General features: G+C 47.6%; 1 protein-coding gene and 1 long non-coding RNA gene across 4 annotated transcripts; one reads left to right on the top strand and one right to left on the bottom strand.

Annotated features, from left to right (window-relative positions):
- Positions 1–2257: 2257 nt before the first annotated feature.
- Positions 2258–5859, bottom strand: LOC140634696 (uncharacterized). Its single transcript, XR_012032084.1, has 3 exons — positions 5734–5859; positions 4325–4584; positions 2258–3845 (listed from the first exon to the last, which is right to left on the bottom strand). It is a non-coding gene; the product is annotated as an uncharacterized lncRNA (long non-coding RNA).
- A 167-nt stretch (positions 5860–6026) lies between these two features.
- On the top strand, positions 6027–20658 carry ETV3 (ETS variant transcription factor 3). Of its 3 annotated transcripts, none has more exons than XM_072830054.1 (6): positions 6029–6154; positions 7928–7986; positions 8593–8830; positions 10055–10170; positions 15995–17053; positions 17758–20658. In XM_072830054.1, exons 2-6 carry the CDS (start codon positions 7941–7943, stop codon positions 17853–17855), a joined length of 1557 nt encoding a protein of 518 aa, XP_072686155.1. In that variant the 5' UTR covers positions 6029–6154; positions 7928–7940; the 3' UTR covers positions 17856–20658. The 3 variants fall into 3 exon arrangements, with proteins under 3 accessions (XP_072686157.1, XP_072686155.1, XP_072686156.1); XM_072830055.1 differs by having other exon boundaries at positions 6056–6154; positions 7931–7986; XM_072830056.1 differs by lacking the exon at positions 17758–20658 and having other exon boundaries at positions 6027–6154; positions 16422–16580.
- The last annotated feature ends 476 nt before the right edge of the window (positions 20659–21134 follow it).

Raw genomic sequence — 21134 nt, 5'->3', positions numbered from 1 at the left:
AACAGTCAATCCTACCCAAGGCTATCTTGATAGAGAGAGGGAGAGAGGGAGTGAGAGGGAGGGAAGAGGGAATGAGAGAGAGGGAGAGAGAGGATGAGAGTGTCCAAACAAAGAAGAGGCAGCTTCACTCTGTCCTTTGCTAATCACACTGGCTCTGTAGACAATTGTGTTTAGTTACTGAAGCCACATTTGAAGAGGAAAGGAATTAAGATTGTTTCTTCCAGTAATTCCTCATAGAAGGCATAGTGCTTGTCTTCAAATAGCTGATGGGTTGTCACATGGAAGGAACACTCCATGTAATCTGCAGAGCCCCAGCGCCCAGAACTGGGAATCGTGGGTAGTTGTGTCAGGAGGACACATTTCAGCTCCATATAAGGAAGAGCTTTCCACAGTCTTCCACAGTCAGGGTGATCTAAACATTGCACTTGGATAAAATTGGGAGAAGTAAAGAAAATCCTAGGATGTGGTTACTTCTATTCTTTGCCTGAGCAGTAGGTACTTAAGTACATTTGTTTTATTGTTGTTTTTCAACTGACACATATAAGTTTCCATATGCTCTTCAGTGGGTATGACATACGTTACAATGAGAAAACTAGGCTGACTAGGTGGTAAACAAAGTAGTGAGCTCTTCATCTGGTGAGGGTTCAAGGAGAGGTTGATATCACTTAGCAAGGGGATGGGATGATGACCTCTGACACTCAGTCCATCTCTAAGATTCTACACATCCAAAAATGCATGGACAATTATTAAAGGGAAGTTTTTCTTTAAAAAAAATATTTTATTTATTTATTCATGAGAGACAGAGAGAGAGAGAGGCAGAGACACAGGCAGAGGGAGAAGCAGGCTCTGTGCAGGGAGCCTGTGGGATTCAATCCCAGGTCTCCAGGATCACACCCTGAGCCAAAGGCAGATGCTCAATCCCTGAGCCACCAAGGTGTCCCAAGGGAAGCTTTTCTAAAATATTTCCAAGGCGATGCCTTTTAATTAACTCAAGTTGAGGCCCCCTTCCATCATTCACTACAATTATTACAAGCGTTTGTTAGACTATGATCCCAAGTCTCTATTACAGTGATTATCATGTTTATTGGCCATTATATAATGAGAATTAGATAGGCAGTCCCTGCCCTCTTAGGATGACATATGATGTGGACAGTCATAAAGACTATACAGTCTTTATGTAGAGCAGGACACAAACAGTGATTAAATAAAAAGACAGGAAGAAAGCTCATGTAGCAGAAAAGTCAAGGTTTCAGGTCTTACCAGAGTGGGGAATAAATACGCAAGGGCCTTGGGAAACAAACCCTAGGTGGGTCAAGATCGGGGGAGCTAGCCCTCTGCTCCAATTAACTTTTTGTTTAAGATTTTTTTCATTAATTCATGAGAAACACAGAGAAAGAGGCAGAGACGCAGGCAGAGGGAGAAGTAGTCTCCATGCAGGGTGCCTGATGTGGGACTCGATCCCTGAACTCCAAGATCACCCCCTGAGCCAAAAGCAGAGCTTAACCACTGAGCCATTCAGGCATCCCAGCTCCAATTAACTTCTGTAGACTTCCTAGAAGAAGAGAGCTTTTAGAAATATATAGATTCTGACAATCATACAGTTGGTTAGGGGAACCTTTTTCTCCTAAGCTGCCAGGAAAACAAGGGGGAAAAAGCCCAAACAGCTTAAGTGGCCATTTCCTCCTGTTTATCCTGTCCTCCTGTTCTGTTCCTTTGAGATCTCTCACCACCATCTCCCCTGTGCCCATATGAGATGGGGGAAGCAACACTTGAAAAACGGGAAATGAGAGGAAGGGGTATTTGTGGACCGTGATAGATGTGGAATCAGGGAGAGTCCTTGAGTCCCCAAGTCACTACTAAACAAACAGACGGGCTCTGGCCCTCTTGGCTGAGCTGTGACTCTGAGCCAAGTTACTTCTGCTTTGGACTCACTTAACCTTTAATCTGGGGATCCCCACTCCTGTTACTGACATTAACTCCTCCAACTTCACAGCAACTTGAGGTTGTTGGGAAAAATAAACCAAAACACAAAAATCATATGATCCACTTGAGTTCAACGTGGTAAAATAAAAGTAATCCGTAGCCAGAGTTTATTCTCTCATAATCAATCTTCACATTACTGAAGGGGAAACTGAGTCACAAAGCAAGGAAGTGATTTGATTTCATGGACACCAGTTTTTTACTTCATCAATGTAAATAGTGTTCTTTAAAAAAAAAAAAAAAGATGTTATTTATTTATGAGAGACACACAGAGAGAGGCAGAGGGACAAGCAGGCTCCATGCAGGGAGCCTGACGTGGGACTCGATCCCAGGACCCCAGAATCATGACCTGAACCGAAGGCAGATGCTTAACCACTGAGCAACCTAGGCACTCCTGTAAATAATATTCTAATGTGATAGTATTTCTCTTTCTGAAAGTTCTTATCATGGTTCATTTCACAGACAGGGATACTGAGGCACAGGGTGATCGAAAAGTATGCCTCACAAAAGAGTGCCTGGATGAGACACTCAAGAACCCAAATTCTCAAAGCAAAATTCTTTTCCATTAGGCTCACTCAAGTTTGAAACATTCAATTCACTCAAGGTTTGTGAAATTAGGTGATAAAGGCTATGAAGTTTGAGTTCTTGCTCTCAAGAACAGTGTGGGGTCTGGGGTGGTAGCAAGTGTAATTGTGACCCTTGACCTTCGTAAAGAGTTCACAAGTGCTCCACAGCTGCTCTGTTCTCACCTAGGACATCGACAGCATCCCCCTTTGACAGATGAGGAGGCCAAGGAGGCCAGGACTCATTTGATGGCTTGTAGGAGGACACAGCAAAGCACAGAACTGGGAGTGAGAACACCCTTTGGGGGAAAGAGGCCGCCTGAGTTTTACTGGGAGACCGAGAGGAGATTAAAGGAGGTAGGAAGAAGCTAGTCTCGGCAGCACACTGGCTGGTATGTTGGCCAAGAAGGAAATTATCCAGCATTTGAAATGATGGCACAGAACTGCTCTGGGCACTGAGGAATCCACTGCAGCTCTTCCGCTGAGAGCCTGCCATCTAAGACAGACACCCAGAATAAATACGTGCATTCTATATCGATGGCATCTACTGCAGTTGATCCACCACAGTAACCTACTACATATACATGGCCAGGTAAATTTGGGATGTGGAGAATATAAGTGCATAACTAAAAATGAGAACAATAAGAAAAGCAAGCCAGGCAAGGAAGAAACACACACACACACACACACACACATACACACACACACACACACACACACACACCCCTACCTCAATCCAGGAAAGGTTTTCCAGAAGAAAAGTAAACTTTAAAAAAATGTATTTATTTGAGAGAGGGAGAGAGAGCACAAGCAGAGGGAGGCACAGACTCCCCACTGAGCAGGGAGTCCAATGTGGGGCTCAGTCTCAGGACCCTGGGATTGTGACCTGAGCCAAAGGCAGACACTTCACTAACTGAGCCACACAGGTTGCCCAGAAGAAATATAAACTTTAGGAGTTCTTTTTCTTCTTTTTTAAAGTTAAGAAGCAATGGAGTAGCTGTGTTATGGCAAGAGCAGAGCTGAGACTGAGATTTTTTTTTTTTTTTTAGATTTGTATTTATTCATGAGACACAGAGAGGAGGGGGGGCAGAGGGAGAAGCAGGCTCCATGCAGGGAGTCTGACATGGGCGACTCGATCCCGGATCCCCAGGATCACACCCTGGGCTGAAGGTGGCACTAAACCGCTGAGCCACCCAGGCTGCCGGAGACTGAGATTTAGAACAGAACCTAATTCCATCACATGCAGTAATTGCAAAGACGGGTGAGAAGGGTGGCAGAGCACAGTGGCAGTGGACAGAGGGCCTGGAGCAAGTGGAGATTCAAGAGATTACAACCTGTCTTGACTCCTAGACTATGCCTAGGCGTTCCCACCCCCATGCTTTCAGAAAGCTCATGCTGTCTGTATTTCAGTAGCAAGAACCTCCACATTGGGGAAGCCTATCTGGAGCAGATGAAGGCAGCAGTGCCATGAGGAAGGAGAGGACAGGGACCTTGTGTGCACTGGACAAGGAGTCCCTAACCATCCCAATCTTCCCAGATTGTACCACCATGGGAGAGGTTCCCAATGCAAAACTTATTCATCTGGACCCAGTAATTCTTAGGGAATTCCCAGTTTGCTTTATCAAACGCAAAGTTGCCTGTTGAGTTTGAGGCCAGTGATTGGATTCTTAATGTAAAAACTGTATTGAGCTCTGCTGGTACATTAACACGACTCGATACATTAATTCAGACCCCAGCCAGGTGGAGACACCTGTTTACCTCTGTTAACAGTCTTTACTTACACAAGTCGTGCTTTGTGACCCTAATTAGTCAGAGAAGCAGCAGCAGTAGAGAACCACTAGGAGACAAGGGCGAAGAATATGCCAAGGGTCCAAGGCTCTGGCTGCTGGTCCTTTGTAAAACACGGGGTCCCTGGAGGCAAAGTGCTGGCTCCAACCATAACAAGTCAAGCCCTGAGCCAAAGGTTAGCAATTTCAGACTTTCAGAGGAAGCTGCTCCTTCTTGATCACCCTGGTTTCAGAACTGACTCATCCAGTAAGATCTGCATGGGTGGTATAAGAATTCAAGGACTTTTATAATGATTCTTATGATTATTTTTGCTAATATCTGTTCATTTTCCGTATTTACAATGTGCTCTTCCCTTTTAACCACTCTACATGTATTAATGGGTTTCATACAACCACATGAGCAGGGACTATAGGAACTGATTCAGAGAGGTCAAGCAATTTAATGGGGTCACACAACAAGTAACTGAAGGCACGAGGATCCATTTACATCATTCAGCTAAATCCCAGTATTTTAACAAGAATGTTCAACCAGGGGCACCTTAGTGGCTCAGTCCATTAAGCATCTGCCTTTGGCTCAGGTCATGGTCCCCAGGTCCTCGGATCAAGTCCAGCGTGGGTGGGCTGCGTCTCCCTCTCCTCTGCCTGCCCTGCCACCTGCTTATGTGCCCTCTCTGTCAAATAAAATCTTTTAAAAATCTTTCCAAAAGATGTTCATCCACACACGTGATATTTACACAGAATGCACTAGTGGTTCGAGGCACTATATGCATAAGATACAAAGGACACCGAAGACTTCCTACCAGGCTCACTGCACGGTTGTGGATGCCGGTAATCCTCCATGGCACTAAAATGGTGCTCATTTTATTCACCTACATTGTATTGTTTTCTAACCAGAAAAGCCCCTACATCCCTGATTCCATTATCCTTTCTTTTTCACACAAGGACAGCTTGAAGTGCAGAGGGGACGACCATTATTAGTTAATGGTTGCTAGCTAAGCCAGCAGCAGCTAGAGAGCGGCCAGCGGAAGCAGCACGGACGGGGGGTACTGGGGGGGGGGCTCTCGCACCGGCCGCGGCCTCGGGAGGTACCGGTGCCCCCGGGGCCCCGCCAGCCCTTCAAGGCGGCGGCTCCTCCCCGCCCTCCAGGTAGGCTGGTGCCCCGGGCTGCGCTGGGCCTGCGGAGGGGGAGGGGGCCGGGGCTGCGGGCGCCCCCCGCCCCCCCGCGGGCTCCGGGCAAGGACCCGGCCCTGGCGACCGCCCGCGCGGAGAACACAGCGGAAGAAAAGGAAAGGATGTTTTCGAGCGACCCAGGGGGAAGGCGAGTCAACTGCTGCTGGGTCTGCGCGCAGGCACGGGGGACACCACGGAGAGGGCTCGGGCGGCGCGGCCGGGTCCCGGGGCACCTGCGGCGCCGCTCCCCCAGCGCGGAAGGCCCTCGGGGCGCAGAGCGCTGCGACGTCCGCGGAGGTGGGCGACTAAAGGTCCCCGGCGCGGCGGCCCCCCGGCCTCCAGCCCGCCGTCGGGGCCACACCGCCGTCCGCGAGCGTGCGTGACGTCCCCCGCGGCGTGACGTAGCGCGGCGCCGGCGGGGGAAGCGCGGGGGCGGGGGCGGGGGCGGGGACCGGGCGGCGGAAGTCGGCCTCTGCGGCGAGGAGGAGCAGGCCGGGGGCGCGGCCCAGGCGGGGAGCCCGGCGGACGGCCCCGCCCCCGGCCATGGGCGGAAGTGACGACAGCGGCCGCGGAGGTCACTTCCTGCTAGGGTGGATGAGGAGGAGCCGGAGACGCCGCGGAGACCGGAGCGAAGACGGGCCGCGCCGGGGAAAGGTGAGTCCCGGCTTCGTCGCCGGGCCCTCCGGGGTCGGCCCCTGGCCTCGCGGGCGGCGTCCCCGGGGTCGGGCCGCCTCCCGGGCCGGCCGGGCCACGGGCAGCGCGGGGGCGGGCGGGCCACGGGGTTGCGAGGGGCGGCGGGGACCCGGGACGCGTTCGTGCGGTGGCTGCGCGGGGCCCCGGAGCGAGGCCGGCCCGGCGGGAGGCAGCGGGGAGGGAGGCTCCGGGCGCTGGGAGCCGGGCCGCAGGCCGCCGCGGGGCAGCCACAGCGCCGGCCTCGGCGCGCTTCGCCCTCGCGGGAGCGGCTGCGAACTGAGAAAGGGCGAGGGCCCGGGGGGGTTGCAGACTCGAGGCGAGCGGCCTCGCGGTGAATTTGCGGGCGGCGCGGACAGGCGCCTGCGGGCCCCGGCGAGGGGCCGATCGGGGAGCCGGGGCGTCGGGAGGAAGCTTCCTGGTCCAGTCCTGGCCGCGGCGCGGTCCGGACCCCGGGGTCGTGCGCTTGGAGGGCACTCCCGCGGCGGAGTGGAGGCCCCGCATTCCGACGGAGCCATCGGGCGGTTTCCCGGAGCGGCGGGGAGCTGGAGGTGGGAGCAGCCAGCGCAGGAAGCTCCCGCCCGGGCTCGAGGCCTTGTGATTGTGCGTCTTGTGTCTGGGACTGCGTGTCTCTGTGTGCGTCTGTTTTCTTCTTCCTTTGGGCTGTTTATGTCGTCCTCATAGTTTTATAGACAAACTCGCTGATTATCTTAATGTATATGGTGAGAAAAAAGGCTCTAAGGATCTAGAGGAATCCGAGGTTAGATGAAACGTCCAAGATTAGGAATTTGCCCCCACCCCAGCCTGAGGCCATTGAGGCACCTACATTCCGTCCAGGAGCGCTCTCGCTAATGTGGGTGCTGCGGCCCTGTCATCCACCCTAGGGAACAGTGAGCTTAGATCTGCCCTCCCCTGCCCGCCTCTCCCTCCGTTTTTGCTAAAGGATTGACTGATATAAAGCTGCTTGCTGCCAGGAACAGGAAATTTATTGAGGAACTGTAAATTTGGATGGAATGAATTCAGATCACAGCAAGACTCCCTGCACTTTTTGAACAGAAGGTTCTCAGAAATGTCTGCCTCTTTTTTCCTTCCTGTTAAAAGGAGAAAATGTAAAAGTATTTCTCAAAGTAATGTAACTGTACATGTGATCTGTTTACTTCCTGTATCCCACGGTGTTTTTCATGGAGGAGGGGATTCGTTTCTGACTCGGAGGAGTTTTCCTTCTCTGATCTCGTGTAATTCAGCAAAAGAAATCAAAATCATATGTTTTCTTGAGTTGCCATCAGATGGACTTGGATTTTTTTTTTTTTCCCACTCTTTTAAAACTGGCACATCTGGGTGAACTCAGGCATGTGTGTCTTGGCATCTGGGCCTGTCTAGTAATAGACAGGCTTGTTTGGCTTGTTTTGGCTCCCTTTGTGGACCCATTTCACTGCGCTCTTCCTTTCTTACATCTAAAGGGCTAGTCAGGAGGAAGAAAGCAAATATTAAGGACAGTGTTTACACTTTGTGGTTTAAAGTCAGGTGAGAGATAATTATGGCCTTTGAAGCTGATGACCTGAGGACCATCATTTGATGACTTGAGGATTAGCAGTTTGGAGGTGACATATTTGAAAGAAAGAGGGTTACATAAGGAGGGAAAGGAAGTTTGGGGAAAGGTTGTGCGAGAAAACCTTGGGAGGAGAATGAGTAAATAAATAGCACCTTAAAGTAATTGATGTGGGTTCTGTCTCTCAGCAGGAGGGCGAAAATGAAAGCAGGCTGTAGCATCGTGGAAAAGCCAGAAGGAGGTGGAGGTGAGCAGAAGTTAATCATCTCTGATGTACCAGGAATGTCCCTCAGGGGTTCCTTTTCTCTCCACTTGGGCTCTGTTCACCAATGTCAGTCCATGACTAGACAGCCTCTTGACTGGGTGGATACAGCTAGCACAGTTGGAGGCTTGTTTCTTATGGATGTATATTTAACATGTCAAGTCACCACACCTTTATCCCAAGCTTTAGAGTCTCCTCCCTGTTAGAAACACAGTTCCACCCTCAGGGGTAAGGAGTTTTCAGCTTTATTTCCCTAAAATATTAGTTCGTTTTTCCTGTTTGTTTCTGTTGGAACGTTCCTGCCCTCGTGGAAAGTAGGTGTAAGATTTAGTAATGCAGGAAAGAGTGAGACATTGGCACACCTGGGTGCTGCTGTCCAGCTCTAGCAGATCAAATGATTGCCACAAGAAAGGTGACATTTCTCTGCTTTCTTCTCCCCTGTTGTGGTTAGCCCTGGCTGACCGAAGAGGTGTTTATGACATGTTTGCACAGCACTCTAGGGATTCTGAGCATTGGAATGTGGAGTCAGGGATCCTGATATGTATGCACCTAACTCCTGACTGCCTTCATCTTGCCCTTTTCACATTAAAGGGTATCAATTTCCTGATTGGGCCTATAAAACAGAGTCATCCCCGGGCTCCCGGCAGATCCAGCTGTGGCACTTCATCCTGGAGCTGCTGCAGAAGGAGGAGTTCCGCCATGTCATCGCCTGGCAGCAGGGAGAGTACGGGGAGTTTGTCATCAAGGATCCAGATGAGGTGGCCCGCCTCTGGGGCCGCAGGAAGTGCAAACCCCAGATGAATTATGACAAGCTGAGCCGGGCCCTCAGGTGAGAGGAAAGGATTCTTCCCAGACCCACTGTGTTAACAGACCAGAGGGAGACTAAGCATTTGGGGTGAATGTTGGGTTGAAAGGGTATCAGGTGGTAAGAGACTGCACTAAGTGAATAACGTATAGCTTAGTGGGAGTCGAAGAGCTGCTGAATCTGACTAGCATAGATCCAGAAGGAAAAGCATATCTTTGGATATATGGAGGAGGGAATTCCAGCGTGGTTGGCACTGCATCCTGACAGACAATTGATTCTGCTCTATAGTGGGCGAGGGTGTGTAGTGAAACATGGATTGGAGCTTGTTTATAATCTAGAAGATTAGTTTAGACTTTTCTGTTGGAAATCTGTTAGAATTTCTCTCTTTAGGCTCTTCTGGAAGAAAGTGGGCAAAATGAAGCAAGCAAAGCACACAGGAGGAGGGCTCATTGAATGGTTCTGACCTCACTGTTCAGGAACCATATCTGTGAGCTCAGTTGTCGGTCCAAAGGTTGCTCTGACACATCTAAAAATTGACCACTTAAGGTTTTCTCAGGTTCTTTTTTCCCCCTTGTCCGTTTTTACATTTCATAACCTGTTTGCCCTCTAGGGGCCAGGAGGCCATTTGTAAGCGGTGCTGCTGAATAGATGCCAGGCCAGAGGCTCTAGGTCCACCAGAGTCCCCTGCCTCTCTTCATTCTTAGTGACCTTGAATGTCAGATCCGGGCAGCAGCTGTGCCGGAGCCTCTCACACCTTGTGAAAGTAAAGCAGGCCAGGCTTTACTTTACTTTACTTTACTGCTACAATCTGTTTTTCAGATTGGGGTATATGATTGTTTGACCTGCCACCACAAAACAGTTCTGTGTTTCTTTGTGTTCAGGCCTCTGGACCTACCATATCAGATCTCCCAAGATACTTGTCTGCCCCCACCTGGGCAGGACAGTGACACACAGGGAAACAGGAAGGAAATGGATTATGGAATTGAAACTGCAGAGTGATGGAGGAGAAGGGCGGTTGGGGCTAGGATAGGTGTTTAGAATCTCAAAGTGAGATTGTCTTTGTAAAGCTCCAGCCAAGGACTAGAACTTAGTGTGAAAATTTAATAAGTCTCCCAGCCCTAACATGAAGGCCAGGCTGTCAAAGAATGATACTAAGAGCACAGAACTGTAGATCTCAGTGGTTACCTAAATGTATCAAAAATTGTCAGTAGCCAGAAGACAAATTGACACATGTTCCTATTTTTACAGATACTATTACAACAAGAGGATCCTTCATAAAACAAAAGGGAAAAGGTTTACTTATAAATTTAACTTCAACAAGCTGGTGATGCCCAACTACCCATTCATCAACATTCGGTCAAGTGGTAAGAAGCTAATTCTTTTGGTAGGGAATGAATTTTTTGAGTTGAGAAAGAACTTTAAAAACCCAAGTCTGAGACCTAGCATGTTAAAGAATTTTTAGAAACACTAGAGTCATGGGGATTGCCCCCAGGGTCCTGCTCAGGTTTCTCTGCCCCATATGGGAAGTGACAGGCTCTGCTATGTCAAGAGATTTGTTTAGTTGTTTATTTGGTTCTCTTTTGTGCATATTATTGGTGTCTCCCAGGTACTTTTCCGCTGTCCTCTTTAGGAATTATGTTCCATAGGTTCGTGTTCAGCTTTCAGTTCAGAACTCACAGCGTTAACACCCTGCCCAGCGGCTCTTTCATAGACAAGAACCTGTTTCTACAAACACTTCCGAATTTCTATGAAACTACCAAGCTCTCCCTTATCAAGTGAATATCATCAAAACCACAGCATCCTTAATCACAGAAGGGGAGGTTCATATGTTTGCAGTGAAAAGCAGTGTCTTTGATCTGTACCAACACCTCCTCAGAGTAAGATCTGGGGTTACTTGACCTTCTTTGCTCTTAAGGGCAGCCAGGCTTCCTTTCAGGCTCTCCACAGATAGCTTGCCATCCCAGCTCCTCACAAAGGTATGAGATCAGCCTCTGTCCAGTCTCCTAGAAGGATTTTGGTTTTGTTTCGTTTCAGAGGCAAGACCTCTCCCTCCATAAGAATATAGGTTATATTTAACTAGTTTCCGACCAGTCCATTGGTACTCTTGTTTTTGTGTTATTGTGTGTTAAGGCCAAGAAATCTGATTGTGATGCTGCAATATTCTAACTTCTCAGAGAAAAGTTGTGGAAGAAACTTGAAAAATCAGAGTGGGGGTGTGGCTGAGAATATAATGCTGAGATCCACTGCAGATAGGTAATTAACTACACACAACAAGTTAGGGCAGTTTGGGCTTGATGCTGCTATCGGTACAGTTCCATCTCTTCTATAGCCACTCCCTCCTGTCCCTGGGGCATGCATTAAAAAAAATGGTATTGGAATGCATCTCTCTAATTACAACCTGTTTTCTTTCCTTGTGCCTGAGGGAGAGGTGTTAGGAAATCAGACCTATTCTAGCCACTGGAATCTCGTTTCCTCTAGTTTTCATTCTGGCCCCCTTCCTGTGTACCTAAAGGAATTGGGACTCTACATGGGTATACCAGCAATTTTGAAGAACATGTTGGTGTTCATACCACTACCCTCTGCCCCAAAAAGGATTTCATTGGTTTGGTTCTATGTCTTTGACCCCTTTTCGTCTGTTAAACCCAGAAGTCCAGCCACTTGGGCAGCCTGGAACAGGGCATGCCCATCAGCCCTTGGTAGTAACATGCCCTTCCAGGGGGAGAAAACCTGGATCCTCACTCTGGGAAGACTCTGGTCTGCTAGCCTAATGGTAATGGCCTAGCACAGCCTGGTCTGCCTGAAAGCAGTGGGACCATCATTGATCCTTAACAAAGCTCAAGGTCCTAAAGGAATGAAGTCATAGGGAAAACAGAACAGTGTGCATTTCGTTTAGATATATACTTGGTTGCTCACATCCTAGGTACAGATAACCCCAAAGAGCGGGAGTCGTTAGTTCATAAAGAACTTTGATGCAAAGAGGCCAAGTGTTATTTTGGGTTTAACTTTTATGATAACAAAGAAACATAACATTTATTGAGCATCTACTTCATGGAGGTACTTTTGCTTGGTGTTTTTTTGAGTTACCACATTCAACTTTCCCAGCCTGCTATAAAGTGTGTGTCTCAATATTCACATTTTGCAAATGAGAAAATTATGGAGAATAACTAAACCAAAGATTGACATGGGCAGGCTGAGTCCAGTTACCTGCTGAATGGTTTCTCAGGAAGCCATTCCTGAGAGATGAAGCTTTTGAAACCTGGCTTTTATTGAATAGGTCATACATTCCTACCCTGAATTAGGATTCCTTCATTTGCTCCACAGATTATGTGTTAAGTCCTAAAGACAAAAAGAAAAGATTATGGAGGAGTTCTTTCCCTCAAGGAACTTAAAATTTAGCAGGAGAGATAAGATAGATGAGGTTTAGCACAATTCTAAATAACTGTGGAATGTGACAAGCTTTCTAAGTAACAGAGCTGTTGTGGATTTTGATTCTGGAGGTCAGAGAGATTATGTGTAGATGATGGTGATACTTACCCAAATAATTCAGAGGGTTTTTTTTTTTTAATTTTTTATTTATTTATTTTTAAATTTTTTATTTATTTATGATAGTCACAGAGAGAGAGAGGCAGAGACACAGGCAGAGGGAGAAGCAGGCTCCATGCACCGGGAGCCCGATGTGGGATTCGATCCCGGGTCTCCAGGATCGCGCCCTGGGCCAAAGGCAGGCGCCAAACCGCTGTGCCACCCAGGGATCCCTAATTCAGAGGTTTAATAGTAAAAAGTACAATGAGTGCTCTCCCTTCCTCCCCTACCATCTTCCTCACTGTCAAAGTTTAGGGTAGAATGCATTTGAATGGTATAGAAGATACTAGGTATTTCGTTTTTATTCTTAAAAGCATGTTGTAAAAAATATACATATATATATTTTTTTAACATTTATTGGGATAAGAAACATTGGGAAAATACAGAATATACTAGGAAAAGTGCTTACCTTGGCAGGGTAGGACCGGCCAGCTCAGAAATGGGTTCGACACCTCTCTCTCTGCCTCCCCATCGCCACCCTGGTGTTTTATATTTCTCATTATTTTGGAAGACTTTAAATCTATAGAAAAATGGGAAAGAATAGAACTGTGAACATCCATGTGCCCTCTCTAGATTCATTAATGATTGGCATTGTTGATACATGTGTTTTTCTCTCTTATATATGCTTTCTAAGTTTTTTTGAGGTTAAGTTTCAGATATCATGACATTTCTCCCCTGTGTACTTCCGCACATATTCCCTAACTACAAGGACATTCTCATCCATGACCTCAGTAACATTAATACACCCGGGAAATTTAACATGGCTCTACTATTCTTGTCTAACATATGGTACATATTCAAATGGTATGTGCCTTTTATAGTTTTTGTTTTTAAATTGTGATTATTGTGTAATAAAAAATTACTTGTTTTAATAAATACCTAACATGAAATTTGCTGAGTATCAGTACTATTCTAAGGCCTTTATAAAAATACTAACCATTTTAGTTTTTATAACACGAGTATTAGTCCTGTTGCTATCCATTTTACAGGTAAGGAAAATGAGGCACAGAAAGGTAAGTAAATTATCCAGAGTCACCCAGCTAATAAGTGGTAGAGCCAGGGTTTGAACCTAGGCAAAGGTCTTGTTATTTCCATTTTGCCAAAGGAGGGTCAGAAGCCAGTTGGTTACAGGCCTTGGGGTAGAAGGTGCCAGAACTGAGATTCAAACCCAGATTTTCTAACCTTGCTACTCCGATTTCATAGTGGCTCCTTGAAGGTGGTTGTCTTCCAAAGCAGTGTTATTCAAAGTTGTTGAAGCAGGAAGCTTACTTTTTCAAACAACATCTTAGATTCAGATTTATTCTCTTAACATATCCCATGTAACAGTAGAGCTGCTGTACTTCCTCAGAGATGAGGGTCCAGCGTGTTCCCTCCAGCACTGCTCATAGGTTACACCATTCCTAAGTTCATTTAGAAAGTGCTGTGTGTTCTGTGTTCTTACAGAATTACAGTGTATCTTAACCTGTGTAAAGAAGGAAATACCCTCTAGTTTGAAAAAACAAAACTAGGGGTGCCTGGGTGACTCAGTCAATTGAGCATCTACCTTTGGCTGAGGTCATGATCTCGGTCGGGATCGTGGGATCGAGCCCCACGTTGGGCTGTCTGCTTTTCGGGGAGCCTGCTTCTCCCTCTCCCTGCCGCTCTGCCTGCTTGTGATCTCTCATTCTCTGTCAAATAAGTAAATTTTTAAATCTTAAAAAAAAAAAAAAAAAACTAGCTTGTTCAGGAGACAGGACCCTCCCTGCCCCTATTCCATTATACTCCTATAGTCCTTCAGAACACATTGAAAATGCTTTCTTGCTTTTCAAGAGATATGCTCTTAATATAAAATCAAGACCCAAATGTATCAAAAAAGATAGAATTTTAGCCGCTGTAATACACTGCTAGAAGAGATACTCTTGGCCTATAGAAAAATGAGAAAGAATGGAACTGTGAACATCTGTGTGCCCTCTCTAGATTCACTAATGATTGGCATTGTTGATACATGTGTTTTTTTCTTTTATATATGCTAAGGTTTTTTTTTTTTTTTTTGAGGTTAAGTTGAAGTGATGTGTCATTGTAAGATCAAGTCATGGGCTTTAGGGGGACAAAGCCCTGCAGAGCAGTTTCTGTGGAACTTCACTTCGGGATGTGCTGCTCTGGTCGTGTCCTTCAGTTGCATGTGCCTCCAAAACCACGGTGTACATAGCAGCCGACTCCAGAGACTTGGCTGAGGGTGCCCATTACCCCAGAAATCAAAGGAAGCTGCTGATGGGGGCAGTCCCTAGCCATACCAGGCTTCATACCCTCTAGGGTTTTCTTATTTTTCCTTCTCCCTTATTTCTGTCTCAGAGTATAAAGAGCTCTCCTGACAGCATCACTAATTGTAAGTCACCGGTATGTCCCAGGAACCCAGAGGGGCTCTGAGGCCCCTGATGGCACACCTTTTGGGGTGGGTTTTTTTGTTTTGTTTAGATTTTATTTATTTGAGAGAGAAAGAGCACAAGCAGGGGGGAAGGGCAGAGGAAGAGGCGAATTAGCAGGGAGCCTGTCATGGGACTCAGTCCCAGGACCCTAAGATCATGACCTGAGCTGAAAGCAGATGTTTCACCAACTGAGCCACCCAGGCGCCCCTGAGGACACACCTTTCTTATTCCTTGTTTATAAAAGGACCTTTTGGGGGAGTGGAGAAGCTGTGGGCCTCTGAATTGAACATGTTTGGTGTGGTTTTGGTTTCTTCTGCGATTCAAGTATCAGTTTTAGCAGGCAGACTTGGGAGAGGGAGTAAGGGGGAAGGGGTCCAGCTTCCTCAGTGCCTGAGGAGCACTTAAAGTGAGATGGGAGTGGAGATCACTATATAGAATTTGTTAGAGGAAAACAAATTTAGAGATCGAAAAATATTTGGATCTGTGGTGATTTTATATCAGAAATGATAAAAGGTCTACCATAACAACTTACTCTCATAAATCTATGGCCTCTTCTTTTTTAATCTGTTTCTGTTGTTAAGCGTGGTCTTGTTTGTGTCCGTGAATGTGAGGTGCAGTCTTTGGGCTTTTAGTGCATTGCTTTACGTGGCATGTCATTTCCAGTGTTATTTGTGTTTGGTTTGTTTGCTTGCTTGATAGATAAAGCCAAAACCATGAAAATAAAAAAAGACTGTTTACCAAGCTAAGAATTGCAAGAGGTGAGGTATGCATGGTATTTAGGATTGGAGAGGAAGAGAAGGCTAGTGTGCCCATCCATCTATTCAGCTAATCTGTCCGGAGCACCCGCTAGTTGTTAACCACGAACTGCTTTACGACTAGTTGTGAACAGTAGTAGGAAGTCCCCACCTTCATGGAACTGATGGTGTAGAGTACAGATGAACAGGTATAAGGTATCTCAGGCAGCACAGAATGCCGTGAAGTAGAGTGGGCAGAGACTGGGGAAAGACGGCAGCCAGCTTGGGGAGAGGAAGCTGAGCGGGAGCTCTGGAAAGATGGGGCACGGAGGGATCCAATGAGGCTGGAGCATTTGCTTCCTGTCGTATTGAGATGGGAACATCTTGGACTCACTGTAGCAGAAGTAAGTGTGCTGACAATGAGTGACCAGTCTTCTAAAGTGGCTTCGTCTTCTCCACCTTCACAGGTGTGGTTCCCCAGAGTGCACCACCAGTGCCAACCGCCTCTTCCCGGTTCCATTTCCCACCTCTGGACACACATTCTCCAACTAATGATGTGCAGCCGGGGCGGTTCTCTGCCAGCTCCCTAACTGCTTCTGGCCAGGAGTCGGGTAACGGCACTGATAGAAAGGCAGAGCTTCCGGAGTTGGAGGATGGCTCCACCACCGACTGGCGCCGGGGTGTGGATCTTCTGTCCTCCCGGAGTGCCGTTGGTGGAGGGATTGGCCATCAGAAACGCAAGCCCGACATAATGCTTCCTCTGTTCACCAGGCCAGGGATGTACCCTGACCCCCACAGTCCCTTTGCTGTCTCTCCGCTCCCCGGCCGTGGAGGTGTTCTGAACGTCCCCCTCTCACCGGCCCTGTCCCTGACCCCCACCATCTTCTCCTACAGCCCGTCCCCAGGCCTGAGCCCCTTCACCAGCAGCAGCTGCTTCTCCTTCAACCCTGAGGAAATGAAACACTACCTTCATTCTCAAGCCTGCTCCGTGTTCAACTACCATCTGAGTCCCCGGACATTTCCCCGTTACCCAGGACTCATGGTCCCGCCACTGCAGTGCCAAATGCACCCAGAGGAGTCGGCCCAGTTCTCTATCAAGCTGCAGCCGCCGCCAGCTGGGCGGAAGAACAGGGAGAGGGTAGAGAGCAGTGAGGAGTCAGCCCCCGTCACTGCTCCCACCATGGCTCCTGTCCCCCCAAGAATTAAGGTGGAGCCAGCCTCTGACAAGGATCCCGAGAGTCTCAGGCAGTTGGTGCGAGAGGAGGAGCGCTCCCATGGGGAGGGCGCTGTGCCAAGTAGGACCATAGATGAAGAGAAGGGCACTGTCTTTGCCCGCCCAGCTGCACCAGTCTGGCCCTCTCTCTCCATGAGCACCCCAAGTGAGGAACCCCTGGAGGTGACTGAAGACAGTGAGGACAGGCCCGGCAGAGAACCCAGCGCACCTGAGAAGAAAGAAGATGCCTTGATGCCCCCCAAGCTCCGGTTGAAGCGGCGCTGGAATGATGACCCTGAAGCTCGAGAGCTGAGTAAGAACGGCAAGTTCCTCTGGAGTGGGTCAGGACCCCAGGGCTTGGCCACGGCAGCTGCTGATGCTTAGAACTGGAAGTGGATCGGGAGCTGTTTATACTATAATCAAATGCATACATGTATTTATGTAGCGAGATTTCAGGGTCGGGGGTGGGGGGAGGGAGGGAGGGAATTAGACTGGTTTGATCATTCTAGGGGCATAGACTTGTATTTTTATGTTTGGGGGATGGGATGGGTATCTTCTGTTGTAAATTAGGTGGGATGTGAACACACTTTTTTCCTGGTGAGTAGCACATGGGAAGGGTCATGAACTGAAAGGAGGAAAGAGCCTCTGCTTTCTGGGGAGGCTTATACTTTCTGACAAACTCCCAGGGGGCCAGGGTTCACTTGGTCCTGTTATAGTTCAGGTTCCAGACCTCTTTCTTTTCTATTGTATTTATCTATGAAAAGCCATTAATGAATTTCTTTTGCTCGGATTGAGAGAGGGAGAAGGGGGGGATAGGGTGTAGTGGGGAGGTTGAGCAGCGAGAGACCATGAACACGGAGTGTGTTGCCTGCAATGTTTCTGTGTAGTTCCTTCGGGAAGGAATAAGGTAATCTCAGTCTTACTGGGACAGGGGGATGTTCAGATGTTGCTTTTTTTTTTCTTTCTTCCTTTGTTGTTTGGCATTTTTTCCTTTCCTTTTTAAAAATCCGTCTGCAGGAAACGAGCCACAGCGCCCATCCCGGGGGCTGGGAGGCGGGAAGCCCTGCTGCAGGCTCCTTGGACTTTCCCCTCCTTCACCTGGTAAGAAGCCATGAGGAGTTGTAAGCTCTCATTCAGGGAAGAAAGAAGAGGGCAGGAGGAAGTAACCCAATGCCTTTAAAAACAAAAACACAAAAATGATCTTCATTTTTCCTTTTCCATTGTGGGTTTGGAAAGCCAAACCACAGTGTGACTGTGAGTTCACCGGACAGCACGACCCTGGAGATGTCTGCGTTGTGTCTGCTTCTCTGACCGTTTCCTAAGTCAAGCCTTAACAATGAACACACTTTCACGTGATACGGGTCTGTCAACATAAACCTGTAAAAGGGCACGGACAACTTTTCAGATGACCCAGGAATGTTGAAACATGGTTAAATTTCGAGCTGGTATTTAGTTGTCCCCTCGTGACTTCATGAGGATGGGGAGCAGAAAGGTGGGATTTGTGGGAGCTCGGGGCAGATGTTACCTGGAAGCGCAGAAAGTAGCTGGGTTGCAAGTGGATGTTTGTCGAGGCTGAAAGCAGAGATGGATAGAAGTAGAAGGCAGCCAGATGCCAGAGCCTGGTAGGAATGACAGAGTTGCTATCTGTCCGTGGTGGTCGTGGTGGTGCCATTCCTGCCGTACCCATTCCCCTAGATTGTTCTCATTCTCGTGATCAGCTGACCATCCTACATGAGACTCCAGTTTACAGTGAGGAGCTGTTTCTCCATGGGAAAGCCCTTTCCCATCAGCACAAAGGAACAGGCAGGTATTGCTCTTGCGTGAAGCAAAAGGGGCCTGGGAGGGGGCAGAGAGAAGCCATTACCACCCAAGTATGTGTGCACGCATCTCTGTGGTATACAGAGGAGATGCTGAAGTGGCTCATATCTGCCTGACATAGAGACCAGGATAGAGTAGAGGGCTTTGTATCCGATGGAGGCAAGAAGTGGGCACAGGGGTGGCATCTAGGAATTGGAGAGATCCCCGACTCCACCTTAGCCTAAATAAAGTCTATACTGATAAATACTCAAGGGTTGTCTTTTACGGGGGGACTGGGGAGTTCTTTTTGAAAGGAGTGCATGAGCGAGGGCAGAAAAGGTCAGATCAGGTGAGTGGTTTGTTAGGTGGCTTGGGGTGACTTGCATCCATCTGGCAAGTCCTCCTCATCCAATTCAAGTTCCACATAGTGACTTGTCTTTCCATAGGGAAGGGATCGGGAGTGCAGTCCTTGTCACCTCAGGCTCTGGTCAGGCTGCAAAGGGCTCCCTGTTCAGGCTCCTTCTGGTTGGTTGTTTTTGTCCATTTCTCTCTCTGCACCTCTTACCTCGGATCAGAAAGCAAGCCCAGGCAGGTGCAGGACTGCTCTCTGCTTGGCGTTGCCCAATCTAACCAGGGAGGCTGGCCGGCCCCCGTCTGTCCATGAGAGCCGAGGGCCAGCATGTGTCAGTATGAACTCAGGAATAGAAACTCGAGGCCTTTAAAATAAGAGGGAGAAAAATCCGCAATGCATACCTGTAACCCCCTGGAACCCAAGTGCCAGAATTAATTCCTAGATGCTGCTTCTGTTTGAACAAAAAGCCACTGCTTTTACACTTGAAAAAACACACTCGAAAAATGTTCAACTCCATGAAAACTGTTTTTCGGCTTTAAGAACTTATTTGGTGTTTTTACTGTTTCCTTTGACTGCCATTCCACCAGTAAATCATTGGTTGATTTGCATTGCACACTGGGGCTGGGGCAGAGGGTGCAGGGGTCCTTACACAGAGCCAGATTTGGGTTCGCTCAGGAACGGGGCGGGAATGTGGAAGTCATTGCAGTTCCTGGGGCACCAGGGTGCGGGGGAGGGGACTTTCTCACCTTCCGGACCTGCTCTTGGCAGCACCTGTCGCCAGCCGGCACAGAGCCAGGCCTTTCTCATGCACTTTTCATCACTGTCCGGTGGCAGGTGGGAAAGGGGGACAAAACCAGACCTGTTTCCTCCCCCATTTTTTCCAAATTTCAATGTGCCAAATCTTTAAAACTTTGCAGATACAAATCTCGAAATTTCATTAATCAGAACTTGTTCATGTAAACAGTTCGCTTTTTTGACTATAGGAAAAACAGTAGAGATCTCTTAAGAGCATCCAGCATGGCTGAGCTCCCCCTTTTTTTTTTTGAGGACAGCTAGAAGTGTAATAGAAATGACTCCCCAGGTCCCTCCAACCCAGTCTTCAGGCTGCACTGCATTAAACCAGCTCGCTAGCTAACACAGGGAAATACTGCACCCTAGTCCTCCATGGGCCAAGAAACTTCCAGAAGCATTAAAACATAGTTGAAGTACATCACTTCTCACCATGCGGGTAGTCAGTTGGCTATTTGTCCCTTGTGTTTTATTTATTCCATAATTATGTTTGTACTGTTTGTTTTGTAAAGGGTAATGAAACATACATTTTAATTTTGCTTAAAAAATTTGACCCAATCTTTCAAGAACTGTTCTATTTTTCATTGGGGGGGGGGTGGTTAATCAGTTAATTTGTTTTGAAATATCTGGGTGTTCTTTGAGTTAAAAAATTGTGAGGCAGGGATTTGTGAGTGAGACATTCACATGTGAAAGACTTCACTAGTTATCCGCTTCAGCAGAATAAAGTGTGTATATGTACATAGATGTAAGTAATCGACTCCATTGTGCAGTGCCTTTTAGATGTTCCACTTTCTATAAAGTCTTCAGATTTTTGCATATATATTATATATATATATGATGTAATGTTATAGAAATATATGTATAATATACATATTTTTTCCAGGGGTATCTGATAGCTCTGTATTTTGTTATGGAAGTTGAAAGAAAAAAAGTATTTTACCTCAGAAATTAAAGTTAAATAAAAAAATACTTTTAAGTAATGTTTGCAGGGTGTTGATGGTGTTGACATGCTGCTCCAGGATGGTCGTGGCCAAGAACTTGCCGAGCCTGTGCCCACTCACCCCACCCCACCCACCCTATGTCCTGTTGCACAGGTGCCAGCACAGTGAGGAAACAGGTCTCCTGATAGCTTTGGGGGACTGTCCACATCCTGGCGTCAGTGGCCGCTACTAGATAAAGGACAGCTGAAGCCAGGGACACGAGTGCGTGGGGGAAATTTCTACCTCAAGATTGTTCTGAGGCTTAAGGGTACACGGCAGAGGGGTGCCAGCCAGGCTCAGTTGGTAGAGCACAGAGCTCTTGATATCACAGTCGTGAGTTAAAGCCCCGCATTGGGCACAGAGCTTACTTTAGAATTAAAAATCTAAAAATAAAACCATGCGTGACAAAGGCAGACCCGATAGGCCATGCTTTTGTATGGTTCTGTTTAGGAAATGTCCAGAACTGGCAAGTCTGT

Source organism: Canis lupus, chromosome 6, assembly GCF_048164855.1.
Source record: "Canis lupus baileyi chromosome 6, mCanLup2.hap1, whole genome shotgun sequence".
Taxonomy (NCBI): Eukaryota; Metazoa; Chordata; class Mammalia; order Carnivora; family Canidae; genus Canis; species Canis lupus.
Note: the sequence above shows the minus strand (reverse complement) of the source record. Positions and strands in the feature narration are given on the sequence as shown.